The sequence below is a fragment of the Echiichthys vipera genome (assembly GCF_963691815.1).
Source record: "Echiichthys vipera genome assembly, chromosome: 2".
Taxonomy (NCBI): domain Eukaryota; kingdom Metazoa; phylum Chordata; class Actinopteri; order Perciformes; family Trachinidae; genus Echiichthys; species Echiichthys vipera.
The window spans coordinates 24,769,715-24,797,444 of NC_139827.1; the positions used below are offsets into that span (position 1 = coordinate 24,769,715).

The window sequence follows — 27,730 nt, forward strand, 5'->3', positions numbered from 1 at the left end:
TGGTGAACTTTGTTGTTTTTAAATGTGCTTTATACATACATTTGGATTGGACTGGATCACACTGGCAGAAATGGGCTTCCACAGTTTCTTTAAAATAAAGAAAAATATCACATTCATTGATTGCAATTATTTTTACACATTTGTATTTGAAAGTTAATTCCCTGATATATGCATGTGTGGTTTGAATATGAGCCAATTACATTACAGAACCCAACAATGTAATGGTTTCCCTCATAATAAACGCAACACACGCTTGTCGGGCGCTAGGACCCTGAAGACCAGCAGGAGGCCACTGACAGCAGTATGCTAACAGAGGCTAGTGTTGTTGTCACAGGGATTCATGAACTACACTGTTTAATTTTAATACTTTAATAGAGGTAAGAACACCCCACACTTCTAACTAAGCTGTACCTTCCTGGATAATGCAACACAGTGATGTTGACAATAATCGCACCCTGACATTAAATCAGTGTAACAACCCTCGTATGCTAGGCTTTAACTGAGCTAGCGTTAGCTTTAGCTGCGAAGACTGAACATGTTAGCGCATTTACGTTTGGTGAACTAACTGCGAATTAACTAAGTGCTCATCTAGTGTCAACTTGACAATAATACCTGCAGGTAAACGTAACCACGCCGCTGTTAGTCGTAAACTAGTCGGACCCAGTTAGTAAACGATGGTTCAGTTGGCTAATATTAGCTAACGAGCTAGCAGCCCATCCCAGCTTCATGTGTCACCACTTTGAGCAAACACCTCCTGATAATTTTCTGAGCTAAACAAACACTGCTTTGAGATTATTTTATTCGGCCGTTAGTTACCCTGCTGGCTTAGCTCGGACATTTAGCGGTTACGTTCATTAGCTACCGGTATCCACCGGTATCAGAGGCGATAATAGAGTCTGTAGGGGCCCTCGGCAGAAATTCACAGTGGCCCCTCAGATCAGATCAGAATGAGCAGATGTGCTCAGGATACAGACGCTGTTAACGCCTGCTTTCAGACAGTTTTTTCTACTATCTTGGCGGTCTGACATCAAGCCTTCTTGGATTTTCAAATAAGGTAATCTGCTCTAGGCGTGGCACGCCGGACACACAGTAAAGCTAGGCACCGGCTCTGAAAGGAACGTGCTGTTTACTACATGTAGCTACATGCTAGCAGCAGAGAAAGCTGGTATATGTGATGCTTACGTTGTTCATTACCCCTCAAATTGAGAGCACACGTCTGCTACAACATGTCCAGTTGTGTTTGGTTTATAAAGTGTTATCTGTGATTTCTGATGGTAGAAACTGGTGCTATATCCCCCCACATGTAATGACATTAGTTACATGCAAGCGGGAGTAATATTGAACAGCAGGGGAGGAGACCAGGAAGTGCCTGACCAATCAGAGCAGACTGGGCTTATCGGGAGGGGGCCAGGGCGTCTCAGGGCGTGATCACACTGTCCTCCCGGACCACGACCCGGACTTTAGGGTACTTGTCCCCCATCCCTCTCCCCCCCGCGCCCCGGCCCCGTTTGTACTCACACTACCTGGGCCTCGGCCAATGCTTCTTGCTGTCCATACGCCTTCAAGCCGTAACACGTCACACGCATTGATCGCGTGTGTGTGGCTTTGTTTACAAATCTTTCCGTAGACCTCGGAGTTTTTGTGCGTCTTGTCGACTGTTTTTGAATATTTTCATCCGACCAAAAATTTGAAATATTTGGCTGTAGCAGAAGGCAGTTTGTTTGCCAAAGGGCTGGAGGGCGGTACAACAGTGAGTGTCTGCAGGAATCAAGGTGGAGGTTCCTTGCAAGTTTGGGGCTGCATTTCTGCAAATGGAGTTGAAGATTTGGTCAGAATTACTGGTGTCCTCAGTGCTGAGAAATACAGCAGATACTTCATGCAATACCATCATGCAATACCATCAGGGAGGCGTGTGATTGGCCCCAAATTGATTCTGCAGCAGGACAACGACATACAGCCAATGTCATTGAGAACTTTCTTAAGCATAAAGAAGAACAATAAGTCCTGATGAAGTGATGGTATGGCCCCCAGAGAACCCTGATCTCAACATCATCCAGTCTGTCTTGGATTACATGAAGAGACAGAAGGATTTGAGGTTTGTTCTCCAAGATGCTCGGAACAACCTATGAGCCGAGTTCTTTCAAAAACTGTGTGCAAGTGAACCGAGAAGGCTGTTTTGAAGGCAAAGGGTGGTCACACCAAATCTTGATTTGATTTAGGTTTCTTTTCTGTTCAGTGACTGCATGTTAATGATTGATGAAAATAAACAGTTAACACTCCAATTATTGAAAGCATTTTTACAGCATTTTTTCACACCTGCCTAAAACTTTTGAACAGTAGTTAATATCGAGATATCGTGACAGTTATGTTGTCTAAATTGACTAACAAATGCATACTAGCTCAAACTTCTTAGAAAATCTGTTGTGAAATATTTTGAGGGAATGTCATTTGAAGATTGTCGTTTTGTTTTGATGCCAAACTATTTGTGTGCATGCATGTAAACATGGTGTATGGCTCCATAATTTCACTTGAAATTTGCATTCATTTTGCACTAAGGTTCTTAATAAAATGAGAAAATACTCAATACTTTCAATTTGTTAAGTATTTGATTAAATAGGAACATACAACCATAGGCTTTACCATGGAGTAAAGTTATACACAATGATGAACATCGGAAGTGTAGTTTACTTAGGATGAGGGTTCATTGGTAGCTGGGTTAAACACTCAAAATGTAATCAGCAACCTGTTGTTTGTTAGTGCTGTAATACAAAGAATATAAGAAATCTTTTTGTCACCCCCCCCTTCATGTACATCCTTATCTAGCTGCATCTCTTCCCTCACAGACTCAATCATGTCTCAGGTGGAGAAGAAGGCAGGGCTGCTGAGGAGGACATCGTCCTCTAAGAAACCCTTGAAAGAGAAGGTGGTGCTGATGTATGATGAGATTTTTGCAGTGAGTACCACAAAGGGAGAATGTCAGTGATGGAAAGTAGATTGAAAAAGAGAAATGCAATTGAGAGCAAGTGTAAAAAAAGTCCTTTCTGTTTCTTTGATTTAGAAAGAGGACCCTGCCAAAAATAACCCTCGCTTCTGGGATGAGCTGTTTCTTATGAAGGTAAAGTGAAATGAGAAAAATACTTGTAGGTAGAAATGTGTTTTGCATAGATGAATAAACTCACTGTATTGTGCAAGTGGTAGCAGTAAAGCTAACCGAGACATATGAATAATATAAGTTATAAAAAAAATGTATGCAACTTGCAGTACATTTAACGGACAAGACAATATGAAGAAAAACAAAAATGATCTTATGTATATGTGCTAAAATGTGTTAATGCAATAATAGGTGGCCCCTACATATGTGCAGAAAATGCAGTTAGGTGTTGTTATCATACGTGCAGAACATGTTAACGCTACAAGTTTAAAAACTCCAATGGGAGACATTATGGCAACCTGTACAGATAGATGAAACCATTGTAACTTTCAGCCTCATATTCATTACATATTTGTGACTGGAGATAACACACTGTATGTCAAGCAAAAGTAGTAATGTGCACAAATCAGATACAGTCCAAACAACTGCTGCACAGATTAGTCCGCAGCATAGCAGTGTGTTTGTCCGGTGGTCTAATTTGCATAGACTGTGCAGCTGCTCTGCTTCACCACGTTTCTAATTGGCTAAGCTGATGTTGTTATGGCAGGAGTACAATTGAGTATGTCCAAATAGCTTCCTAATTATCCTTCACTCTTACACACGTAGACTTTCCTTAGCACCCCAAACTATCTTTTCCTCACTCAATCACTTGTTTTTTGTACTTCTGTCGTTCCACCATGTTTCAGGTGAACCTAGAGTACCTGGAGTCCAAGTTGGAAAGTGTAGATGGGGAGGAGGTTCAGCGGATCCAGGACAACATCAACTCTCTGTTCCACCACTGCGTTCAGGCTCTGGGAGAGGAGCACCAGATCAAAGTGGTCAACGCTCTGCAGGTAACTAAAGAAAATGACGGCCACCCTGATATACCTACAGGCTACAGTTGCACATGTTACCATCTCATCAGTAGCATCTGAAGTATGTTGATGAGTTTCAAATCAAAGGATCTGGGCTCGTCAGATTCATGGATTCAGTTTTGTGTCACCGCTATAGCACCAAAAGATGCATTCTTTTGTCTTTATGTGAAACAGTAACGCCTCTGCTCCTCTGCCTCTCTCCCCAGACACTCTGTGCACTTTTTCGTGGGGTTCACCAGAAGAATAAGTCTGCCTCTGGCTTTGACATCATCAACATGCTCATGGGTTTTGACAAGGCTGAGCAAAGGATGAAGGTGTGTGTGGAATACACCTCAACATGCGAAATAAATACTTGTTCATTCATGTCATGCCTTGTGTTTAGGGGTGTGAGAAAATATTGGTACCGTGTCATGCTAGCTTGTTGTGAAGGGGGCTAAGAAACAATCTAATCTAGTTTTGACGAGGGGATGACTAACATGACCATTTTCAAAAGGGTCCCTTGAACACGTATCTGAATGAAAATGGGATCTGTGGGACCCACGAGTCTCCCCTTTACAGACATGCCCACTTTATACAAAAATCCCATGCAGTTTGGGGCAAAAACCATGTACTCTAAATGTGTTATTATCACCTACTGTAGACGATGGTGTATCTGACTATTTCTGACTATTTTCTTGGAAATGTGTCATGATGTTCCCTCATAGCTATTCCTTGGTAGTGAGACTATATGCTAGTTTTCCTAAAATTAGATTTAAAAAACACAATATATCGCCTTGCTTACAATATCGCAATATATTGAATCATTTAGTACACACTGTAAAACACCTGAATTTTACTTTAACTCGGGAAAATAGTCTGCAGGATTTACAGAATCAAGTATTTGTCTCGTATTGCCAGATTCTTGCTAACACTCAGCCCTACGTGTGTTTTTGTCTCCTGCAGGACCTGATGGAGAGACTGGACAGCCTTCTTTGTGGAGACGGATCAGAGAGTCTGAAGAGCCTTTGCCTCAAACTGCTGCTGTGTCTGGTGACGGTGAGACTAGAACTATAATATGACGATGAGGCTTTAGGGACTGCTTGTTTTGCTGTTTAAAAACTTGCAAAAAATAATGTGTTTACAGGTAACAGACAATATTAGCCAGAACACCATACTGGAATATGTGATGATCAACAGCATCTTTGAAGCCATTCTACAGGTAAGTGATTAGAAGACGACTGTGTCTACTGTTGTTTATTTTATCAACTCCTCTCTTCTCAGTTTGGTCATCTCTGTTCTCCGTCTCTCGCCTTCTCAGATTCTGTCAGAAGTGTCCAGTAGAGGGCGGCATGGTTATGATGCTGTGGTCCTCCTGGCCCTGCTGGTCAACTACAGGAAATATGAGGTGTGTATATTTGTACTCACATAGCACTGTACTTGATTAGAAAAGCCTTTTGAGCAGCTGGAATATATAGTGTTTAGTGAATTCTTCAAGGTGTCCCTGAATAGATACTGAAAGTGCATCCAAAAAATCCAGAGATCACTGTTTTCCTTTTGTGCCATGACTTGGAAACTGATATGTGCTGCTGCACTGTCTCAACAATAAAGTATACAATAGAAGCAGCTGGAATTATAATATTACAGAAAATTACGACCTGAACAAACAGTTTAAATGGTCAGTCTTCCTGGGTTTTTTTTTCTCAGTGAGTAGTTAAAAATGATTTACTTTTGCACATATGTTTAGCAGTATTGGTCTTGTAGAGCCAGGAGTATTTCCTCTCTGACAGCCAAGGACCAGCTTTCCTCCAATAAGCAGACATTAAAACTTTGACCGTGGCTATGTCAGGTATCAAAGAGACACTTGTCCTACATTTTGATGACAGCGAAGCAATGATGCTCTTTGATATGACTTCCAATTCACTTCCCTTTCCAATTATTTCCTCTAAGGAAGGATAAAAGTGGCTGCGTGGGAGGGGATGAAAGGATGAGGAGGGAGGTTGTGGTTGCACCCTCATATGTAAGCAAGGTGGGCAGCGACACAAGGAGCATTTACTCTAATAAAAAGTGGTAAATGTGCAAGGCATGGCTAAAGTGTGCTGCAACAAAGCTTCAACAATTAGTGTCAAGGGCATCAAATTCAAAATTAGCAAATATTTGCAAAAGAACAATAAAGTTTATCTGTTTGAACATTAAATATCCTGTATTTGTAGTGTATTCACTTGAATATAGGTTGAAAAGGATTTGCAAATCATTTTATTGTTTGCATTTACATTTTACACAACATCCCTACTTATGTAATATTGGGTTTGTAAATACTGCCAAAAAAAACAACTAGTAAAGATGGAGTCGTCTTATAATCCTTCCCCAAAGAACTCGTGTGACGTACGTAAAAGGCACTCAGCCTGTCTGTAGATGAGCCCATTGAACCAGGGGTCAAAATGCCCCTTAAGGGTCAGTGGAGTATTAACTTTAATACTTGTGTAAAATATTTAAGGGCTTCTAATTTAACCGATTTTCTCTTGTTTTGTTAGTCTGTGAATCCATACATTGTGAAGCTCTCCATTGTGGACGATGAGCCAACACTGGATGTAAGTATGTCGTTCCTTACTGTCTAACTGCAGAATAATACATAGACAGTGTGACGTCACATCTAACTGATCAAAGGTTTGACTGAAACACTGGATGTTTTCTTTCCCAGGGTATGGGCATGGTGGTCCACCAAGCTCTGACAGAATATAACAGGTGAGATCTAACGATGCGTTTTATGTTGTGCTGAGGTCACTTGCGTCATCAGTTTAATTTGATGTCTTCCACAAATGTTCTATTTCTATCCTGAAAAAACTGCTTTTAGTTATTCATATCTGACAGTTTTCGTTGGCTTGATGGGTAATGTTTTTTCGGATGAGGCGAGGTTTTGAAGATGCTGTTTGTGAAGGAGGTCTTGTCTGCCTGTGTGTGTGCAGACAGACAAATCAAAGTGATGGATGACGGCTCCATACAGTTCATTGTTTTTGTGTATAAAACAAATGTCCCTTAGATAATAGGCTGCAGGGAATAGAAGTGTGTGTGTGTGTGCGTGTGTGTGTGTGCACGTGTGTGTGTGTAAACAGCACTACACTGTTGTGTAGAGCTACCTGCCATCAATTTGTCATTCTCTTTTTTCTTTAATTACTTCCTACTTTCTGTCTTTCTTTTCCCTTTTAGGCAGTACAAAGACAAAGAGGAGGAGAACCAGGGTGGGTTCTTCTCTACCCTCACTAGTATGGTAGGCTCTTATTCTAACTTCATATTTTTACAGTTCATGTATTTGAAAATGTTGCTAATTCTCCCATTAGGATGAATTTGGTATTCAGAAAGTTTGATCTGCAGCTTTATTGTGAGGCAGCTGTTTTTTCAACCGTGTTTGCTGACAGCTTGATCCTTGTCCTGTCCATAGGTGGGCAGCATGTTTATAGCTGATGCTGATGAGAAACTCTCTGTACAGTAAGTGCAAAGTCATTTTTAAGTTCTTACCCATCAGTCAAATGTCAGTGCATTATTCTCTGCACCTTCACTGAGAGCATCTGCAGTGTTTATGGCTTGTCCCCTGCTTCACTCGAATGTAAATCTTGTTTTTGATAAAAATGTAAAGGAGCTCGATTTAAAATACAAAAAAAAGAAAAGAAAAGTTGTCTCCACACGGCTCTCATACACTGTTCTTATGAAATACTGACGTGTTGTCAAGGCAAAGCACTCGCATGCACAAACATGCACGCACAGCCAGACCGGCTAACAGAGAAGCTCAGATTACAACACACACAGAGGGAGAGCGACTTCATTCACTGCTACAGCACAGCCTCAAATTTGATTGTTTCTTGTTCTTGTTTATTTCCACATGTTGATCACGAGCAAGTATCAGGGTTCTTGAGAGTGACAGCTTAGACTGTCACACAGTGCAGACATGTTGTTGATTGCTGCCCTGGTCCTAAAATTGAGGATAACAAGATTAAAAATGCAGCCAGTTGCTTGTATCCCTAAACAAGGTTTACTGTTGTTTTACATATTTTATGTCAATTTGTGTAAAGAAATTTTGAAAATGATTTATTTGTAGTTACCCACAGTGCAATACTATTACATTAGTTTATGATCATTTTAATTTAATTCAATTAAAAAAAAGTGCAGTTGTTAATTAACTTCAACTGTAATTCACGCATTGGGTTGCTACACTTGCTTCATTCTTCAATAGGAATATAACAAAGAACAATAAAACTAAACAATAGAAATACTGAATAAAATTGAAGTACATTCTGATACGAAAACAATCGACTCTGTATGTAAACAGAAGTAATAAATGGGTTTTGTAGATAAATAAAAATATGTACCATATATAACTATTGCAATAGTATGTGGGATAAAATAGAGATAGAAATATGTGTGCTACAATACAATATATACAACAGTTTAAAGAATATTAGTGCTGAACTGAAAATAAAAATAAAAGGTAAAAGTTTATTTATGAGCTGACCTCTAACTCCCCTTTCCTTTCCAGGACCAATGAGGCCATTTTGCTGGCACTCTATGAGGCCGTGCACCTTAACCGCAACTTCATCACTGTATTAGCACAGGTAAGATACATCACCTGGTTTTTGATGTTATTAAAATGTGCAGAGAATAGTTTTTTTCCAAAACAGGAGAGATTGCAGGCTCTTTAAGGGTCCACAATGGATCAAGTCATCAATTACTATAAGAACACTCAACACGATACTGTCATACTTGTAATACTTGTAATACTGTAAAGCAAACTTTTCTCAACGCTTTTTAAATTATTAATTTTTTTAAATCCCCTGTCCTCATTTTGCCTTCTCTCTTACTGTGGAAAAATTGGCAACTGTTTTTCTCTACCTTTTTATCTTCTAATTACTGTGATTTGCCATCTAATAATGACGGTCACAACTAAAAGACAGTGGTTGGAATAGGACGTTTATTGCATTATTTTCTCTGTAGATCTTATTTGTCAGCAGGAGAGTTGAGAGCAGTGATGTTGCGCTGCTATTAGCACACATTATTTCTAAAAAGTGCGCAAGATGTGAAGCTCACTTCTCCACTATCATTCAGTTGACTTTGTCTCTTGTACTTAATTAATCCCTGTGGAGACACTCGAGCTCAGTGTTCAGTAACTAACTTAATGGTGAGGATGGGTCAAATGCTGTTAGGACAGCAACTCAAAACATCCGCTCTGAGGCCATTTAGCCACTCTGCTGCTTTTTGCAATGCTGTAATGAGGTACAAATCTCATAAATTAGCGGCAATTATTCTTATACCATTTTGTGGAAATGTTTTACACTACCAGAAGTAAACACTCTTCTTCGAGTCTCCACAAAATGACATTATGTTCTCTTCTTTCAATTCTCATTTAAATCTCCTGTCCAGCCTTCACTGTTGCATGTTTCTGTATATTATGAGACACATAAGGGACAGCGATTCTATATTAATGGCATTTCACAAATGTGTTTTTGGTACATCAACAGAGCCATCCGGAGATGGACATCCCAACCACGCCTACCACCCCTACTCCTACCACACCTACAACACCACTTGGCACAACGCCGCCCTCCTTAGACAGTAGGTCATCCACCTTTTTTTCATATTTTTATTTGGGGAGACATCGGCTACATCTGCATTACTGTATTTCCTTTTTGAAACCCATCTCGTTTGCTATGTGAACGCCTAGCGTCCGGAGGAGCTGAAGCTAGAAAGCAGTGATCACATGAAATTGCCGATTCGGCAGGGTTAAGATGTGAATAATGTGATATGAGTTCTTTGTTTAGGTGCAAGTCCTTATGGTTGTGTTAAAATAGTTGAAAGTTATTTTGATCTCAGTCACACCTCCCTTTTTCTTGCACATATTAACATAGAGCTAAACTAGTGAAAACTGAGAGCACGGATAATGGATTACATTATTCCTGACTTTTTTTTTACTTCCCATTTCTCAAAGAAAAATAATTCTCCCATTTGCTTCGGTAGTCTTTCCATTTTATGTATTTTACAGGCACAGTCTAGTGGTTGTTATACTGTATTCACCCCGCCTCAGTTTCATGTGAATTGGGAGATTACAAAGTTAATGCAAAGACCCAAATTGGCGCTGTGTGACACGAATGGTGTGAATGATCAAACTGAACTCATTAAAGAAACTGCATCTTACAGCGTTTAGCCCATTAAAAACCTTAAACTGGTTTTGATGTTCAGCTGTGGTGTTTTCCACCACATCAGAGCTTACGGGTTCTGTGTGTTAACAACATGTTTTATACCACAGCGGCTTCACCTAAAAACACATCAGGACTACTTAACTGAACATTTGAATCCAGTAAAAACACAAGAAGGGGCTGCAATGGATTAAAGGATTTCTAAACCTTTTTGGCATCACAAGTCGCATCTTTGTCGTAACTTCATCAATTTAACAGTATTTTTGCATCCATTTTTAAAAACTTTTACTTCAAACTCTCCAAACATGGTGACTCTCCCTCACTGCCGCCTTGAGCAGACCGATTCAGACGCACAGAGCCTCACACATACCAGCAGCCTTTTCAATATTCAATAGATATTTAAGGTGATCTGATAGAAGAGCGGTGCTCATACACAGCAAGCCACACTTCTTATATGGATTTATTATGTCCTAATAATCTGATTATTACACCAGCCAAAACGCTTAAAACATTTTTTATTATTATTATTATTATTATTATTATTATTATTATTATTATTATTATTATTATTATTATTATTATTATTATTATTATTATTATCATCTCTTTAACCTTGAGTGCATGGCTGTCACTTTAGGTTTCATGAAAGATGAATGTTATTGCCAGCACATTCAAAAGCAGGTCATTGAGCTGTTTCTATCTCTGGCTAGCTCTCCCACCATTGCTTCAAACCAAAGAGCTATTTCCTGCATAAAATATTAACCTCCATCTTCAAATACATATGAATGTTTTACATGCAGCGTGTGTTACGCCATGTCATGGGAGCTTTAGCACTTAGAGCTCCCTCCGCGCCGACCAGACTCCTCATGTGCCTGCAATGACATGACAGGAGTACACATTTAGCTTCCACAGAACAGTCCCATGTGATGATATGTTTCTTGACAATGTGAAATCTTTCTTTTTGCACTGCTGTGATATGGAGGAAGAAGGAAACGATTACAGGGGAGAAGGAGGGAGATAGAAATGACGGACTCATCATTTATCCATGAAACAAGCTGTATGTTTCAGCAGCAGAGATTTTTCAATGGATAAAGATGTTTGTCTATACAATGCAGCAAGCCACAGTAGATACAGTAATGAGACTCGTGTTTTTGTAAAGCTGTCATTTGCCTGAATGAGCACTCCATCTGCCCAAACATTGGCGACAGCTCCGTTTTATTCTCATTGTTCAGCTGTTGACTTTCTGTTCAGGCTCAGGTTTTTGAGACGTCATTATTTATAGCATAACAGGATTTTTTGATGTGGGGTTGTATGAGGTATTTATATAAATATATATATATAGAGTCAGTTAATTACCTACAGGAGGTGGCAGTAGGCACGCCCACATTTTTGGAGAAGCAGGCTAATCAATGTCCTGCTGTGGACGAGAGCAGCAGCTACATTTTTTGTATTTGTATTCTATTTTTCTGTTGTATTGTATACCACCTACAAAACAGGGCCACCTAAAAAAATCCATATAAATTCAATTGGGGTAATATGTGGGCGCTCGAAAGGACACCCCCTCTCAAAAGTCCTCTCACTCGCCATGTTTCCATTACAAAAAAGCACTTATTTAACAAGCCTGTGCAAATAGGTCAGAATCAGAATGCATTTTATGTCACTATACACAGTACAATAGAAGATAGAAGATATAAAATTTACTAAATAGTGCAAAGGACAAAACAAAGGTGCAGAGTTCCGTGGCGCTGTATAAATATACATTAAATGAATAAAGGTTTCCCATCTACAATATATTGCACATATTGAAGATGGAAAAATATGAAAAACAATATTGAATATTGCACATATTGAAAAAAAATTGCACAGTAGGTGGATAGAGGGAAGTCTGGAGGAATGGAGGTTAGAAGTTCATGTGTGAGTTCAGGGTGGTTATGGTTTTGGGAAAGAAACTGTTCCCGACTCTGTTTGTCTTTGTGCTGATGCCTCTGTAGCGCCTCACTGAGGGCAGCAGGTTAAACAGGACAGATGCAGGATGGGAGCTGTCCTTGATGATGTTTTTCGCACTGTTGAGGCAGCAGGAGGAGTAAATGTCCATCAGGAAGGGGAGAGGGCAGCCGATGATCTTCTGTGCTGCTTTAACTACCGTCTGGAACCTCTTTCTGTCTGCTATGGTGCAGTTGCCATACGTAGCAGATGAGTGCTGCGGTCTTGATGACGTGCATGCCCAGATCATTTTCTGCGCTGCTTTCTACTACACCACTGGATAAAAGTGTCTACTTTGCTTTGCTGTGTTGTTGTGGCACCACACGTGACATCCCGCATAGGGCGCACTCACAGTGTCCTTCCGTACCATGCCCAAACAGGTTTTACGGGTAAAACCTAGATCGTTTAACCAGTGTGAGTGCAACGCTCCGCGTCCATGGCTGTCTGAGAGAGGTGGGCTTTTGTAAAGCGTGTTTTCACATGTACGAGCACGAGCGTGCGCACGTGTACGAGCATGCGCATGTGTACGAGCACAAACAAAGCGACGCATCGCGATGACGTCAATCAATGCGTGTGACGTGTCACGGCGTGATGAAGTATGGACAGGCAAGAAGCATTTGCGCGAGCCCCAGGCAGTGTGAGTACAAACGGGCTGGCCAGCGGGAGGAGAGGGAGGGGGGGACAGGTACCCTAAAGCCCGGGGCACGGTACGGGCGGACAGTGTGAGTGCGCCCTTAGAGTTACATCCAATCAGCAACCAGGCTTCTCTCACACGTGTTGGCCCTGTGCTCTCCCACAGGGCCAACACGTGTGAATCACATGCTAATAAGGTGCGTTTCGGCGAGATAAACCCGCCTCATTCTGGGTATTCAGTCCAAATGGAAACACACCTTATATGTAGACTATTTAATTTTTTTTTGTCTACTTATCTGCTTTGTAGTGATGAACAACCCAGAACTGCCTCTGGATCCCAACCTGCAGACGAGCAACCTTCTCATCACCTTCCTGAAGTACGCGTCCATTGTAATGCAGGATACTAAAGGTATCAACAACAACACCTTCATGTCCTCCGCCTCTTTCTCTCTGTCAACTTCCTATAATTCTTCATTCTTTCACTTTCTCTTGTCCTGACCTGTCCTCACGTATCTCAGTGACAAATAAACGCTGTTCTCTAGAAACCCACAGTATTTTTCATGTTGTTTGCAGATGAGCATCGACTAAACAGTGCCAGACTGTGCCTAATCATCCTCACCTGCATAGCCGAGGTAGGAGCAACCACACTGCTGCAACATTTGCACCCTCCACAGATTGTCTTTGTTCTGACTTCACCTCTGTGTGTGATAGGACCAGTACGCTGATGCCTTTCTTCATGATGACAATATGAACTTCAGAGTCAATCTCCACAGAATGGTGAGTTTCTCGTTGTGAGAAAGCAGGCAAATGTCTTATTTATTATATATACTTCTAGAAGATACTTTGTGTTAGTTTCAGTTTTCAGTCGGACTTTGGTCAGATGGAGTTTTTTTAAAATACCAGAATGCGTTGCTATGTGTAAAGAGCTCTCCTTTCATCCATCTCTCAGTTGGTACTTTCTTACTGTACTTGGGGGGGAAAAACAGATTTAAAAACCTGGTTATGAGTATACATGGCAGAGAAATAGGCATTCTCTGGGCGTGAAAACTAGCTGGGGAAATCAGATTTTTCAGACCACCTACCCTGATTACACCAATAACCAGGGTGCTGGTCTACATGGCGTTTAAGGAATCCGCTTGCTGTAGAGAGACTACTGTAACCCCGCTAATTAAGTGGAGGTAAATGCACCGCATGATGAAGACTATGGTACTTTATTATGCTTGAAAAATTAGAAGAATAGGTTCATGGATTTCCATCATCCACATACTGGCAAAAAAGATATTGTCTTGAACAATATTGATTATTAAAAGCGCTATCTGCCAATGCTGATAGCATGCTTATAGTTATCCGTTTGTGGCATTGTGCAGTACACAATATTTATGCACATTTTCATACTTATTGTATTTTAATTTGTATTATTGTATTTGTTTTCAGCCCATGAGGCACAGAAAAAAAGGAGTGGACAAGAACATCCCTTCACGGCCGCTGGTGTGTGCTGTTCTAGGTATGAGGAACGTTAATGACTGTTGTTTATTATGGACTCAGACTGGGAGAAAATATTTTTTGAAGTTAGTAAGTTAGCTGTAACTTCTGAGTGTTATTTGCCATGGTAACGGCTACAAACCAGATGTTAATGAAGGTTGAAACATCCACCATTCTACAATCACAATGTCATTTATCCAGGTCCACGTGTTATTGCAGCCAATATGATACCGAAGGTTTTGTGCAAACTAACCATTTCCGTTTGTAACCTTTTGTCTAGATCTGATGGTGGAGTTTATCGTTACTCATATGATGAAGGACTTCCCCATGGATTTATACTTGTGAGGATACATGAACATTACACACATTTTTCTAGTCTCATCCACCGTCTAGCTGCGTCATCACAGTCTTATACGTTAATTTCCTGTGCAGGCGCTGTGTGCAGATCATCCACAAACTCCTGTGCTACCAGAAGAAGTGCAGAATAAGGTTACACTACACCTGGAGAGAGCTCTGGTCAGGTACCTCACTCTCTCTTTTGTTTTGTTTTATTTAGATATATCTATATCTCTATATTTATCAGAATAACAGGGTAGGCAGGAATTTTTCCCAGTGGACTGAGAAACTTTTGAGGAACTCAAAAACTTGAAGCTGCATTTTAACCACGGGCTAAAATGACTTCCTTTACAATAGTTCCCGGTGGTAAAAATGTTGCTGCTGCAGGGGAGAGAGAGAAATAGAGAGAGAAATAGAAATAAAACATAACTTGCTGATACTTTCAGTCATTTTGGCATGGTGGACGGGTCTAAATACCACAAAACCCATGAAGCTCGGGCCCTGTTGCTATGGAGATGGAGCGTGTCAAAGGCCTGAGTCATTGCGCTATATATATATATATATATCATATTGTCTTACTCAGTTGTTTATCTTTTGTTGATTTAACCGAGAGAGTTTCCCTCGGAAATCATTGGGCCTGTTTTTCGATTGTATTGCATAATTGAGACTGGATAATGGCTCTCTAAAGAAAGCACAATCCATCCTGGTGGCCTTGTTTTCAGCCCGGTCAACACACAATAGGATAACATTTCAGTTTGTAATGGCCCCATCTCACTGTGTCTCATTACAATACAGATTCCTTTAATCAGACTAATAATTCGCTTAATTCCCTCAGTATCACTGACCCTCTCCTGCCGGTGGTGATAATAGCATACCATGAAATAAGACTGAAGAGAAAAAAATTAGGCGAATAAAGCAATAGATGTGTTTATCTTCTTTCAGCTTGTTGTTGTTCCAAAAAGCTCACATTTCGGTTCTTCTCATGGGTTTTCTTTTCCTCTATTAAAGTACGTGAAAAGACTTTGTGTGGAAAGGGTTTCCCCCCTCCTGTGTTCCCATTATCTAACTTAATAAAGAAGCTCACTGAGGAAAGCATTCTGCTGCCATATGCCTCTGCTGCCAGATGACTATTAACACACCAGATTATTTCATTAATGTGTGCATGCCTCCCTCTGCACAGCTCTCATCAACCTGCTGAAGTTCCTGCTGTCAAATGAGACAACACTGTTGGCCAAGCACAACATCTTTCATCTGGCCTTGCTGGTGAGCAACACACACACACACACACACACACACACACACACACACACACACACACACACACACACACACACACACACACACACACACACACACACACACACACACACACACACACAAACATGTATGGAAGAAAACGATTCTTTCAGGTCAAATTATTTGGCTGGTTCAGATGACTCAGCAGTGCGAGTACAGTCCACGATGAAAATTAGTTTCACCGGGATGTGTGTATGATTTCGTGGTATGATCTCAGCCAGATGTTGTATCAATGGTGCTGCTTGTATCCCCTTGTGCGTCTGAACTTATTTTTTTAGGGGTCAATTTTCACCTTAGAAAACCTATTTCTGATTTCCCCAAAGCAATTTCCGTCAAAAGCAACTGGACTTGGTCGTTTGTCTCGGAAGACGTTTCACCTCTGATCCAAGAGGCTTCATCGGTTCGTGTGCGCATCATGCCAGGCGACCAACGACTATGTTAGAGTGGCAGTCGTTGGTGGGAAGTTGGTTTTGACTTCGTTAGTGCTCTATTGAGTCTTAACGACAGTCGTTGGAGTCACAGGAGGCCTTTTGTGAACAGTTGTTCTTTGCGGTTAGATTGTTGGATCTCCTAGGAAGGGATGAAAGGGCAGCATTGTAAATTGGAGATAAGTGGTGTCTCAGACCTCCTCCTCTGTTTAGCGATGGTTTCTCTACTTTTGCATAGATGGATTCTTTTACTCCTCTTTCAAACCATCTGTCCTCTCAGTCCAGGATGTGGACATTGTTGTCATCAAAGGAGTGGGCCTTCTCCTTGAGATGTAAGTAGACAGCAGAGTCCAGGCTTGAGGAGTTAGCTCTCCTGTGTCGGGCCATGCATTTCTGTAGTGGTTGTTTTGTTTCTCCAATGTAGAGATCTATGCATTCCTCTTTACATCATCATCCGCCTTGTGAAAGGTTAAATACCTCGATCTCCACACTAGTTAGTTGGACCAGTCCCAGCCTGGTCAGATGCGTACATGAACTGATGAAGCCTCTTGTATGAGAGGTGAAATGTTTTCCAAGACAAATAACCAAGTCCAGTTGATTTTGACTGAAATTGCTTTGGGGATAATGATGACCTGGACAAATGAGAACATTCACAGGCTTATTTCTGATTTGTTTGTTTTTATTGTTTGAGAGTAAGTTTATCACCAAGCTAATGTGTGTCTTCTTATCCAGGTAGTGAACCTGTTCAACATGTTTATAACATACGGCGACACGTTCCTGCCCACCTCCAACAGCTACGACGAACTGTACTATGAAATCGTTCGGATGCACCAGGTCTTCGACAACCTCTACTGTATGGGTATGTTACTAGAAACTACAGCGTTTTAACCTGACTTATCATAAATTCTCATATAAAAGCATTATTATTCAAATAATGTCAAAGGCTCAAATAATAGCCATCACAAACAATTAAAGGCTGGTACCCATTTTTTTCACTAGTAAATTCCAGTGTTTTCACTTTATATTTTTACCTCGATCAATATTGAGCTTCTGTCAACAAGACATCCTACAAATATAATAATGTATACATTTCATTATATATGTATGTGCTATATATATAAGTGTTTTAGCCTTCCCAGTACTGCCTGGCGTCTAACTGTTTTTATCTGTGGTTCTCTGCCTTCCAGTTCTGAGAGTATCAACCAACACCGGCCAGTGGAAGGAGCCAGCCAGCAAAGTCACTCATGCCCTTGTCAATGTTCGGTAAAAACAGACACACACACACACACACACACACACACACACACACACACACACACACACACACACACACACACACACACACACACACACACACACACACACACACACATACACAAATACTGTATCCCAAGAAGGAGAAAAGAGTCATATTGGATTGAATAAAATCGTAAATAAGAATGTGACTGAGAAAGGTCAAAATTAAGTGAATGAAGTTAAGTCTTTGGATCTGTAATTGAGGTTCTCCATCCCCAGCCTATTTGTTATAAACCCCCCCCCCCCCCCCCCCCCCCCCATTCAATCATTTATAAGCCTTTATCTTACTCCAGTCCACACACAATACTTGTTTTTAACTGCAATATCTCTGTCCTCCACCATTGAGACGATCCTCTGAGGTCACCCTGACTCGGAGGCCCCTCAGGGCACTCGTACAAGTGCGACACTCCCAGAGGACTCACCCACTCAACTGGGCTCCTGACGGGTAGTCACAAGGGTTGAAGGGAAGGCAAGAGAAGATTGAAAGAGTAATATTTGAATAAGTAGATGAATCGGAGAGGAATAGAGAACCCAAAGAGGCTGTGTTGAAATTAAGTCAAATGAAGGGACCAATTGAGTTTTACTCCAATCGGTTCATTTCTGCATACGCTGGCTTCCCACACGTAAATGACGACTGATTTACCACGACGGAAAATTCTCTGAATTTTTGGCACTATAATTTATTTGATACATGACGTACTTTAAGCCAGTACAAAATAAGCCATTTCATCTCACAGCTGTGCTTATTGCATCAACCTATATGGGAGTTATAAGTCAGTTTATTTCATGGAGATGAATGCTAATGTTGGAAAAGATTGCCTCTGAATTTGCATCTGAAATTCCCTGGTGCGCTCACACAGAATGAAGGAGGCATTGAGATGGAATTGAATAGGAGTGAATAGAAGTTAGTTCTGGTGTTAAACAGCCCGTCAGTTGCCGGCGTTGTTTAGAACTTTGCTTGTCAAATATCTGGTCAAATGTGCCAACTGCAAACCTTTCACACTTCGATGTTATGATTTTATTAGTTTGCACAAGTGGTGGAACACAGTTAAAAAAATGATCTAATTAATTAGAGGCTTTGAAATGAATTAGTCGCGATTAATCGCATATTAATATTTGACTTAAGAAGCAACATTTTTCAATTTAAATGGATTTTGGTTCATGACTTAATGTGAACACACACAATTATGAGTTTAAACAACAAAATGTGTTTATTTTTTATTAGTGAGCACTAACTTTTTGTAAACTTTTACGTCTTAAACACATTGGTTTTGGTTTATAGAAAATAAAACAGTGCTTAGTACGGTATATCCAAGAATAGTGGAATACTAACGGTGCAAAAACATTTAGAATAATATCCTTGGCCTAATATAAACAGTTAAACATAGATTGCTTTTTCTCCCATGTTTTCAAAACCACAGAAACAAAAAAATGATCAATCAACTAATAACAGTCCCTCCAGCGTTGTCTGTGCTAACGTTAGCTGCAGCATGTATGGCATTGTGGTTTCAGTTTGGTCTTCTTAGAACTCAAATGTCCGTCCATTGAACCCAGCAACAACTCATCATCTTGCTTCTCATCGGTTCCATTTCTCCCTTGTGTCCTGTGCGTCAGTATTACAAGCCGGGTGGAAACTTGTGCAATGAGCAACGTTCTGCATTGCGTTATTTTTTGTTGCGTTATTTTTTTGCCGCGTAATTTTTTCTGTAATTAATAAATCGTAATTAAATCGTTAAAGTCCCAGCCTAGTTTGCGCATAAACAGGAATTAACCCCACAAATGGCTTTTATAGACAGCCAGAGGGCCAGTCTTAATTCTACAGCATAGAATACTATTTTAGACTACTCCTCACTAAGCCATCTAAATCACATTTACAGATTTTTAGGTTTCGGTTGTTGGAAAAAGGAACACATATGAAATCAGGATGTGATATCATATATACTGTCGGGATGACCTGGAACGCAGACTGAGGCCTTTTCATCCAAAATCAGGTTCAAATCTGGTCTTGAGTCTTTCCAAAGAAAGATTTATTCTCATGGTTTTGGAATGAGATGAATAACAATCATGTGTCTCTAATGTTCAGGTGTGCACGTAGTGTTGGAAATATACAGTAGTTCACATCCTTGGACTTAGAGGAAAATGTCCACTCGGCTTCCTTTCTCAAGTACTTGTGTTTTTGTCTTTAAGAGCCATCATCAACCATTTTAACCCCAAGATTGAGTCGTACGCTGCTGTGAACCACATCTCCCAGCTGTCAGAGGAGCAGGTAAACACAACACTCCTTTTACACTCTTGACGAAAAGTTGCATGTCAATACAAACAAACTTCAGCAACATCACTCTTGTCATTTTTTTTTTAGTACACAATAAGACTCTCTTTGCTTTAAAGTGTTTGAGAAGGGGTTCACTGAATTTTGTTTTAAAAGAATGCCTATTCATCAAGAAGTAGTTATAGTTATATGGCAGAGATGAATGACTTGACATCGCTTACTGTGGTGAGACACCGACAAGAGCTGTTGTTATCACACAACTCTGAGCTTGAAACTCATCGTGGCTGATGCCGTTCAGGCAGTTGGGAGGACACTTTTCACAACAAATATGAAACTTTTACACTATACGGTATACAACACATGCTGTCACTTCTGGACACTGAAATGCCAAGACCTTACTCAATTTTCTCCTAAACATACACGGTGTTCACCTTTTACCATGGACTGGTGATATCCCCCATTGGTTTGTGGACTATTGTTCTGAAGCTTTGAGTTTGGCATTTTAGCCATCGCCATCTTGTTTTTTGGGGGGGGGGCAGAAGTGACTATATTTGGATGAGTGCTAGCTAGTTTGTTTAGCAAGGTGCATCCACCGAATGCTAAATAACACATTTAAGGTGTCCAAAATGTTACAACTGTCAAGAACACAAAGGGTAGGGTGTGAAAGGGTCAAAGTTCTAACACGGACAACACCCAAAAACAAGTTGACGGCTTTTTAAATGCTCACAGTGCTTTGGATAGACTTTGTTAAGCCTCTGTTCTGATTAACAGGTCACTGCGGTAGTGACGCCCTAAAGCATGCCCTCCTTTATTGTCTATTTAACTCTAGGAGCTAAGTCTACAAAGTCAACATCGTGCTGTATTGAGGAGGACTTGAAACTAGCCACCATAAACTCATTAGGGAAATGTTTACCGAGGTAATAAATCAAGTGCTATACAAACTGACTTATCCAACCAGTGGAGTCGCTTCCTGCTGTACATAAAAATAATGCAGGTTTAAAGCACTTTGCATTGGCTTCCCTTTCAAGCGAGGAGGTTGCCGTTTGCATTTTCCTTGACTTTTTGAGGAAACAGCTTCTTAAAAAGAAGATATTTAATTACTTTGAATGTGGATTTTTGTGTATGAATGTAGAGTACTGTTAATATTGTAGTTTCTGTGATGTCTGCCGCTACCTTTTGTAGAAAAAAAACACAATTACCCACACAGTAAGAGTCCCACTGCACTGTTGCAAACACAAACACAGAGTGAGAATTGAGTCATTAAGCAACTGGACAACATCTAAAACGCTGAGTTATTCTTTCATCATTAGTGGAAAAACTTGAGTCTGTAAGGAGGCTGAACTTCACTGATACGAGCGCTGCAAGCTCCACTTAAGACTTTATCATTTTATGTCAAATCGGTGAGGAGAGGAAAACAGCCGTGAGAGTCCTTTTTTAACGAGCTGATAAGAGAGTGATGGATTTGATCATTATACTACCCAGTTACTTCTCTGCCTTTATCTGCTAGATTTATTTACAACAAAGAGGGAAGGAGGCAATTAGCTTAGTTTCTATAACTGGCCAGTTGTGTTTTATATGAATTACACTTATAATATTAAAGCTGAAGTCGAAAAACTAAAGCTGAAAAACTCCTTTTTTTTTCATATTTGCTGAAACTGTCACTATATCCCGACAGCACCATGTGTAAACGTAATGTATCTCTACCTCTCTCTGTGTGCCCCTAATGGCATGTGCTACATCCACCGACAACCAATCAGAGAAGAGAAGACTCTGATGTAGCGTCAATGACTGCTCATAAACTTCGATCAAAATGTGAAACTAGACAGCCCTGAGTAAAGTGATTTCAGAAACATTTTAGTTTACTGTTTAGCTGTAAAATGAGAACGTTTTTCTGTGATTTCAGTTGGTGGTTGGCTGGTGGGCAGTGCATGGTTTTGGCTAAACTTGGTCACAAACTTTCTCATTTTAGAAACGAAATATGAGATTTCTTAAGCCATTTTGCATGATCAGCAGTAGTGCACAAAAGGACCTTTTTTATTTTATTAAGCTAATCTTGGTGGTGAGCCTGATCCATCTTCACTCCCTTGTTCATCACATGAAAGGCAATAACAATATTATCTTTGACTTTTGAAATAAACCAAATTACTTATTGTTGTTTCGTCTAAGATGGTGTGAAAAACCCATTGAACTGAACTTGGAGTCCCACTCCAGGCACGTTAAAGTATTTAAAATCTACTCTGCTACGATAAATATTTTGTTTAACGTGGTTTTCCCACATAGAAAGTAAAACAAAACTCAGAGAAGGAGCTGGAAGCACATCTACTCTTTCGCTCTCATTGAGAAATTCTGCGTTGTCCACCGCTGCTCATGCTCACAACCCAACACGTACTTGCGATAAGTTGAGACTCTTTAGTAACTACGTTCTAGCTTCTACCGGTGGTTGACAAGCATGCCCGAGGTGAAAGGGTAGCGTTCAAACGGCTCAAGATCACTAAACATTTGAAAGAATAAGCCACAGGCCTACATGTTTGGGCCAGCCTCAGAAGGGAGGCGGTGGGGCAATGGAGCACATTGGGTGGATCGCCAACTCACGGTAGAGCAGATGCAACTCGCTGAGCCCCGCAGGTGTCTGACTGCTCTCTCCCTCCATTTTTCTGTTATCTTCCTAATAAATTAATAAAATTAACAATACCCCAAAGATACCTTTTTAAAAAGCCAGTCCTTTTGAAGCACTGTGCTTTGCTAGCCTCAGAATTCATAAATGTAGGTTTGTGTTTTAAACAAAAAAGGCCGGAGAGAACGGAGTGAACCACATCAAGAACTTTCAGCTGAACAAAAGACAAGTTGTATCTTACCTCAGGCTGAAGAAAAAAATGCTCACAGCAAAGGTATAAAACCCAGGTAAAACCCTGCCTGTCACTTCTTGCATCTTACTGATGAATGTTAATGTAACCAGAGTGCACAGCTGTGGACTCAAACCTGTATTATGGGGGCAGGATGGAGGTAGGGATGTAGAAAAAAGGAAAGATGAGTGTTGAGTGCTCTTGGAAAATAGGGAAAGTTGGATAAATAGGAAGGCAATCCAATATGATAAAAAAGGAAGGGAATAATGAAAAAGCCTTTATTATAGTGGCTAAATCATTAAAACATGCATACCCTAGGGCAAGAAAAACATGTTTGGACAAGTGTAGGTCTTTGTCAGTCACAGGCTATCCTATGACTCATGACCTCATGGTGTGATAGGTCAGGCATATTTAGTATAATGAAAACATTTTTTTTAACTATGAGGAAACTGTGATACTAAGAGAAACAATGTTAAAGAAAACGTGAAATCTATATAGTCATGAAGATTAGGATACTTAAACGCATCCAGTCGATGGATGCAGAAAGCTCCACTTTGGTTTAGTTTCTGTGTTCTGTCTCCACTTCTGACCAAAGGTTTGATGTGTAGAGATGTACTGACCTTTGGTCCATTTCAGATCGAAACGTTTTTCTCCTGTGTGCTTCCGCCCCTCTCGCCTCGTTTTTAAATGAAGTGTGAAACCTCGCATTTCTTTTGACATACAGTGCTCGACACACGCGCACACAGACACTCTGAGCACCTGCACTCACATCCGCCTGCGGCGTCTTTATTCCCCACAGTGACACCAGAAGATGGATGGCCTCCAGAAACACACAGCATTAAAGGGAGTTGCTGTACTCTCTGTCGGTCTGTCTCTCACACACAAGAGGATATTAGAGTTGAGACACACTTCAGCACACACAGAGCTGCTTTTGCACCCGCGCTTCAAGATAAACACAATGACAACTGCGTGCATGCACTCATCTGCTCAGTGGATGTGTGTGCAGGCAAAACGCTGAACCAAACACTTTCCTTTCTTTGCTAAAACAGCATGTGGTCAAGGTTAAAACGTCTCTCTGTCTTCTCTTGACTTTTCTTTAATTCTCTTTTTACTTTTCATTTGTTCACCTCCAACCAGTTCGTCAAAGCTCACACTTTCTGCCCCTTTTCCCCCCACCTCCTTTCATCTTTTCTGTCCTTTTCATTCACCACTGGTGAGGGGAGAAAAAATAGAAAAAACACATTAGTCAAGGTTACCATTCAAACCTGCCTCCACATTTCCACAGAGAGAGCAGGGTGATTGAGAGCTGTGAGGGAAGAGGAGGCAAAGAGAGAGAGAGATGAATTTTTCATCAGAGGTTGACATAAAAACAACAGCACTTTTTTTTCCTGAGCAGGGCTGTATATTTATTAGAAGAAAATAAAATGAAGAAGAATGTTGTCCTGCTCCTAAGCCTCAGATGATAAATTCAAAAACGATTGATTCAGCTGTACAGTAGATATACACCAGAGCTAAAGGAGAGTAGGTGTTTGTGCTCATACCCTGAAAACATATTTAACATAGGTATGTGTATCTGGATAAATGCTGGACTTGTTCAAGAAGTGCGTGCGGGTGCGTGTGTGTGTGTATGTGTGTGTGTGCGCGTGTGCGCGCTTCTCTGATAAGCACCACAAAGTGTGGCTCATGCATCTAATCGTGAATCTTTCATGCCATGTGAAGTGTTGCAGGGACATAAATAAAATAATGAAAAATTTCTGCTTACGGGCTACGGTGCAGCGAAAGGGGCGGTGGCAGGGGTGGAAGTGTGGAGAATCTCGGCGTAATTACCTCTGATTTCAGCTCAACTCAGCGGGAGTTTACTTTAGGCTTGTGTGTAACCATAGTGTGTACGCATGCACGCACACACATACACACACACACAGTCTGCAAGTCTTAACTAAATCTCACTGGTAGAGAAGATGGACAGAAACACTGTCGCTCAATTTAGTTACCAATTCAAGGCCGGGCTGCTCATCTGAAGACAAAAAATAATAAAATAAACATCCACTGTTGGATAAACTCAGAGTTTTAGTTACTGGTGTGCAATTTTGTGGACAAAACAAATAAGTAAGAAAGCAAATAAAATGTTTTTTAAAAATCCATCAAGTTGCAGATGATGTGTCCCTTTTTTCCAATGGACCAATCACATCCCTGATAACAGAGTGGACCTTGACATTATAGTGACTGCAAATAGCATGGAGGAGGAACCAGATGGGACCAGTTTATGATCCCTTATGAACAAAGAGGTTGTAATTGAGTATAAAACACTAATTAATATTAATGTTCGGTGACTACTGAAGTCTTCGATGTATTAACCACTCTGTACAATGGAGTTAAGCAGCAGGTTAATTTCATATTTCCCTTATCTGTCCGCCCTTTTAGGTGCTGGAGGTGGTTCGGTCCAACTATGACACACTGACGCTCAAACTGCAGGATGGTTTGGACCAGTTTGAGAGATACTCGGAGCAACCTAAAGAGGCCGCCTTCTTCAAGGAGCTGGTAAGGGACAGAGCAATGTATTGTGGGTGATGAGGCTTTAACGCGGTCCACTAAGACTCTGGTTCTTTTCCCAAAGTGAACCCACCCGACGCTGCAGTGTCCCTCCACAAGTCAGTCGCTCTGTATTGAAAAGAAGGGTTTAAATTATAAGGACGGAACTTTTTTGATGGGAACAAACTGTTTATTCCTCCGCACCCGCATTAGCTGTGGCAGGAGGCGTTATGTTGTCTGTCCCATTCTCGTGAACACGATATCTCAGGAACCCCTGGAGGAAATTTCTTCAAATGTGGCAAAAACTTGGACTCAAAGTTGAACTGATTTATATTTTGGTGGTCAAAGTCCACAAAGAGGCTAGAACCCAAGAATTCCCACACTAATGATGACAACATTTCACACAAATGTCTAATAAGATAAAATGATGACATTTAATATCCGAAAGGTCAACTTCACCGTGGCGCCATATGTGCTACCATCACTGCTCCTTTATGTATTTGATTTGTGCCTATTTAGACGAATTTCGCCATCTAGCGAATATTAACAGAGTGGACTTTGTTCCCAATAGACGCTCAGTTTTGGTTCACACTCGTCAAACTCACAATGAATAGCATGTGGGTGCCTAGCCTAACACAGTGAAAAAAGTAATGCCAGCAAAGCTAACACTGCTCAGCTAGCTCACATTAGACGCATCTATCAAGGCTGCTCTGGTCGTAAAGACTAAATTGACTCAATGTGGTGTTGTGAAATATAATGTGAATTGCCCTAACTAGGGCAACCTAATGACCACAATGTATATGTTAAATAGCTGAGTTAATCAGTGATAGAGGTAAATAATTACAAGCACTCTTCAAGAGGTAAAGGTCTGTGTAGTTCATTCAGTTTTTTTCCAAAGTAGAAGTTTCCCAATGCTGTTGGAGCAGCAAATAATTGCTCAGGTTCTTCCCGACTTACTAGACATCGTTGTCAAAAGTAATGCTGCCTAAAATAGTACAGGTAAAAGTAAAAAAGGTACAATTATAATGACAGCTCCCATTCTATCGTGTTCATACTGGAGGTGAGGCGCCACTGCAGCAATGGCGGCTTGTTCACTTATGGTACTTTGTCGGATTCGTTGATAAGTACGAGACAAGTCAAATAAAGTACAAGTTGCACAGTTTGGTATCTCTTTGATGCGGTAATAAATGTCCCTCTGTCTGTCTCCAGGTGCGCTCCATCAGTCTGAATGTGAGGAAGAATGTCTCTCTGAACACACTGAGTCAGGACGTCCTGCTCAAAGAGTTTTCCACCATTTCCTGAGACACACACACACATCCAGCTTCCTCCTCCACCTCCTCCCTTCAGATGGACATACACAGCACATTTGTGTGTGTGTGGACATGTACACATACAATGCAAACACCAACAAGTACAATCCTCTGTTCATCTTTACTCTCATCCTCTTGAACTGAATGACGGAAACTGAGACGGACACATTGGCGGGCTGGACGCACCTTAAGAAAGGGAAGGACTCGCTCCCTTTTGTGGTCGTTTGTGTGTGTTGCTTTAAAGGAAGTGCCCGTATTGCACTGGCTCTATGTGTGCAATTTGCAGTATTGGCTGGACTGTTAACTGACACGTGAAAGTTTGGATTGAATTGAAGTATTTTTAACCCGAACGTTCATCTCCAACGCTTCTGCCACTGATGATGATGTAACTAAGCCGGGCACCACCTGACTAATTCACAAATGTGCCAGAGCAAATGAAGCATAAGCTCTGCAAATTCTTTACAAGTAGTTTTTTCTGTCAAACTGATCAAAGAACAGATTTGTGATTTATGGTTCCAGTAATTATTTCAGAAGATTTAGGCATTGAATGAAACTACATCGGTATTGGTGACCCTTTTTGTTTGAATCTTACTTTAAATCCTCTTTGAGAGCATTAACTCTTTCTTTTGTGTCTGAATGCTCGTTGTGCGAATGTTAACTTAATTCTCTACATGTTCAAAAACAAATTTGCAAGTATTTTGTATTTACATATTTGCTAAGGGGTTGAACATTTTAAGTCGTAGTTAAGTTGAGAATGCTCTGAAGTGATTAAAAAACTTTTTGTTTTAGCAAACCTTTTGCTTTTGAACAAAGCCATGACTAACATTCACTACTGCACCTCATACAAGTAATTCATTTCACAAATTTGTCTGGATGTGTTGAGTGGTTTAGAAGGAAAACTGTTTGAACAACGGTTGACATTATAATCCATTAAAGTGATTATTGGTGTCTCTGGCACATGAAGTCAGTTTATTGGAGGAAAAGAAAATTAACTCATCCTGGCTCGTTCTCATTCAGAACACGTGAAATAATTATTTTAGACTGGAAGCAGATCTCAATTATGCAATTTCTTCATTTTGTCTCGTTTCATTCATCTCTGAACTCCTGTAGGTATATTTATGTCTCTTTTTTAAATAAAGGTTGGTTTCCTAGAACTCAA

The 27,730-nt window shown here is 40.6% G+C and overlaps 1 protein-coding gene across 1 annotated transcript; it reads left to right on the forward strand.

The window, feature by feature from the left end:
- Positions 1-282: 282 nt before the first annotated feature.
- Positions 283-27,730, forward strand: armh3 (armadillo like helical domain containing 3). The gene is made up of 26 exons (XM_083931638.1): positions 283-377; positions 2,844-2,953; positions 3,059-3,115; positions 3,838-3,984; positions 4,212-4,319; positions 4,948-5,040; positions 5,129-5,203; positions 5,303-5,389; positions 6,516-6,572; positions 6,683-6,726; positions 7,189-7,249; positions 7,421-7,467; positions 8,513-8,588; positions 9,492-9,585; positions 13,090-13,191; positions 13,356-13,414; positions 13,494-13,559; positions 14,217-14,286; positions 14,545-14,605; positions 14,697-14,785; positions 15,781-15,863; positions 17,057-17,183; positions 17,512-17,587; positions 19,808-19,886; positions 25,154-25,270; positions 26,471-27,730. The coding sequence occupies exons 2-26, from the start codon at positions 2,852-2,854 to the stop codon at positions 26,561-26,563; spliced, it is 2,070 nt and encodes a 689-aa protein (XP_083787764.1). The 5' UTR covers positions 283-377; positions 2,844-2,851; the 3' UTR covers positions 26,564-27,730.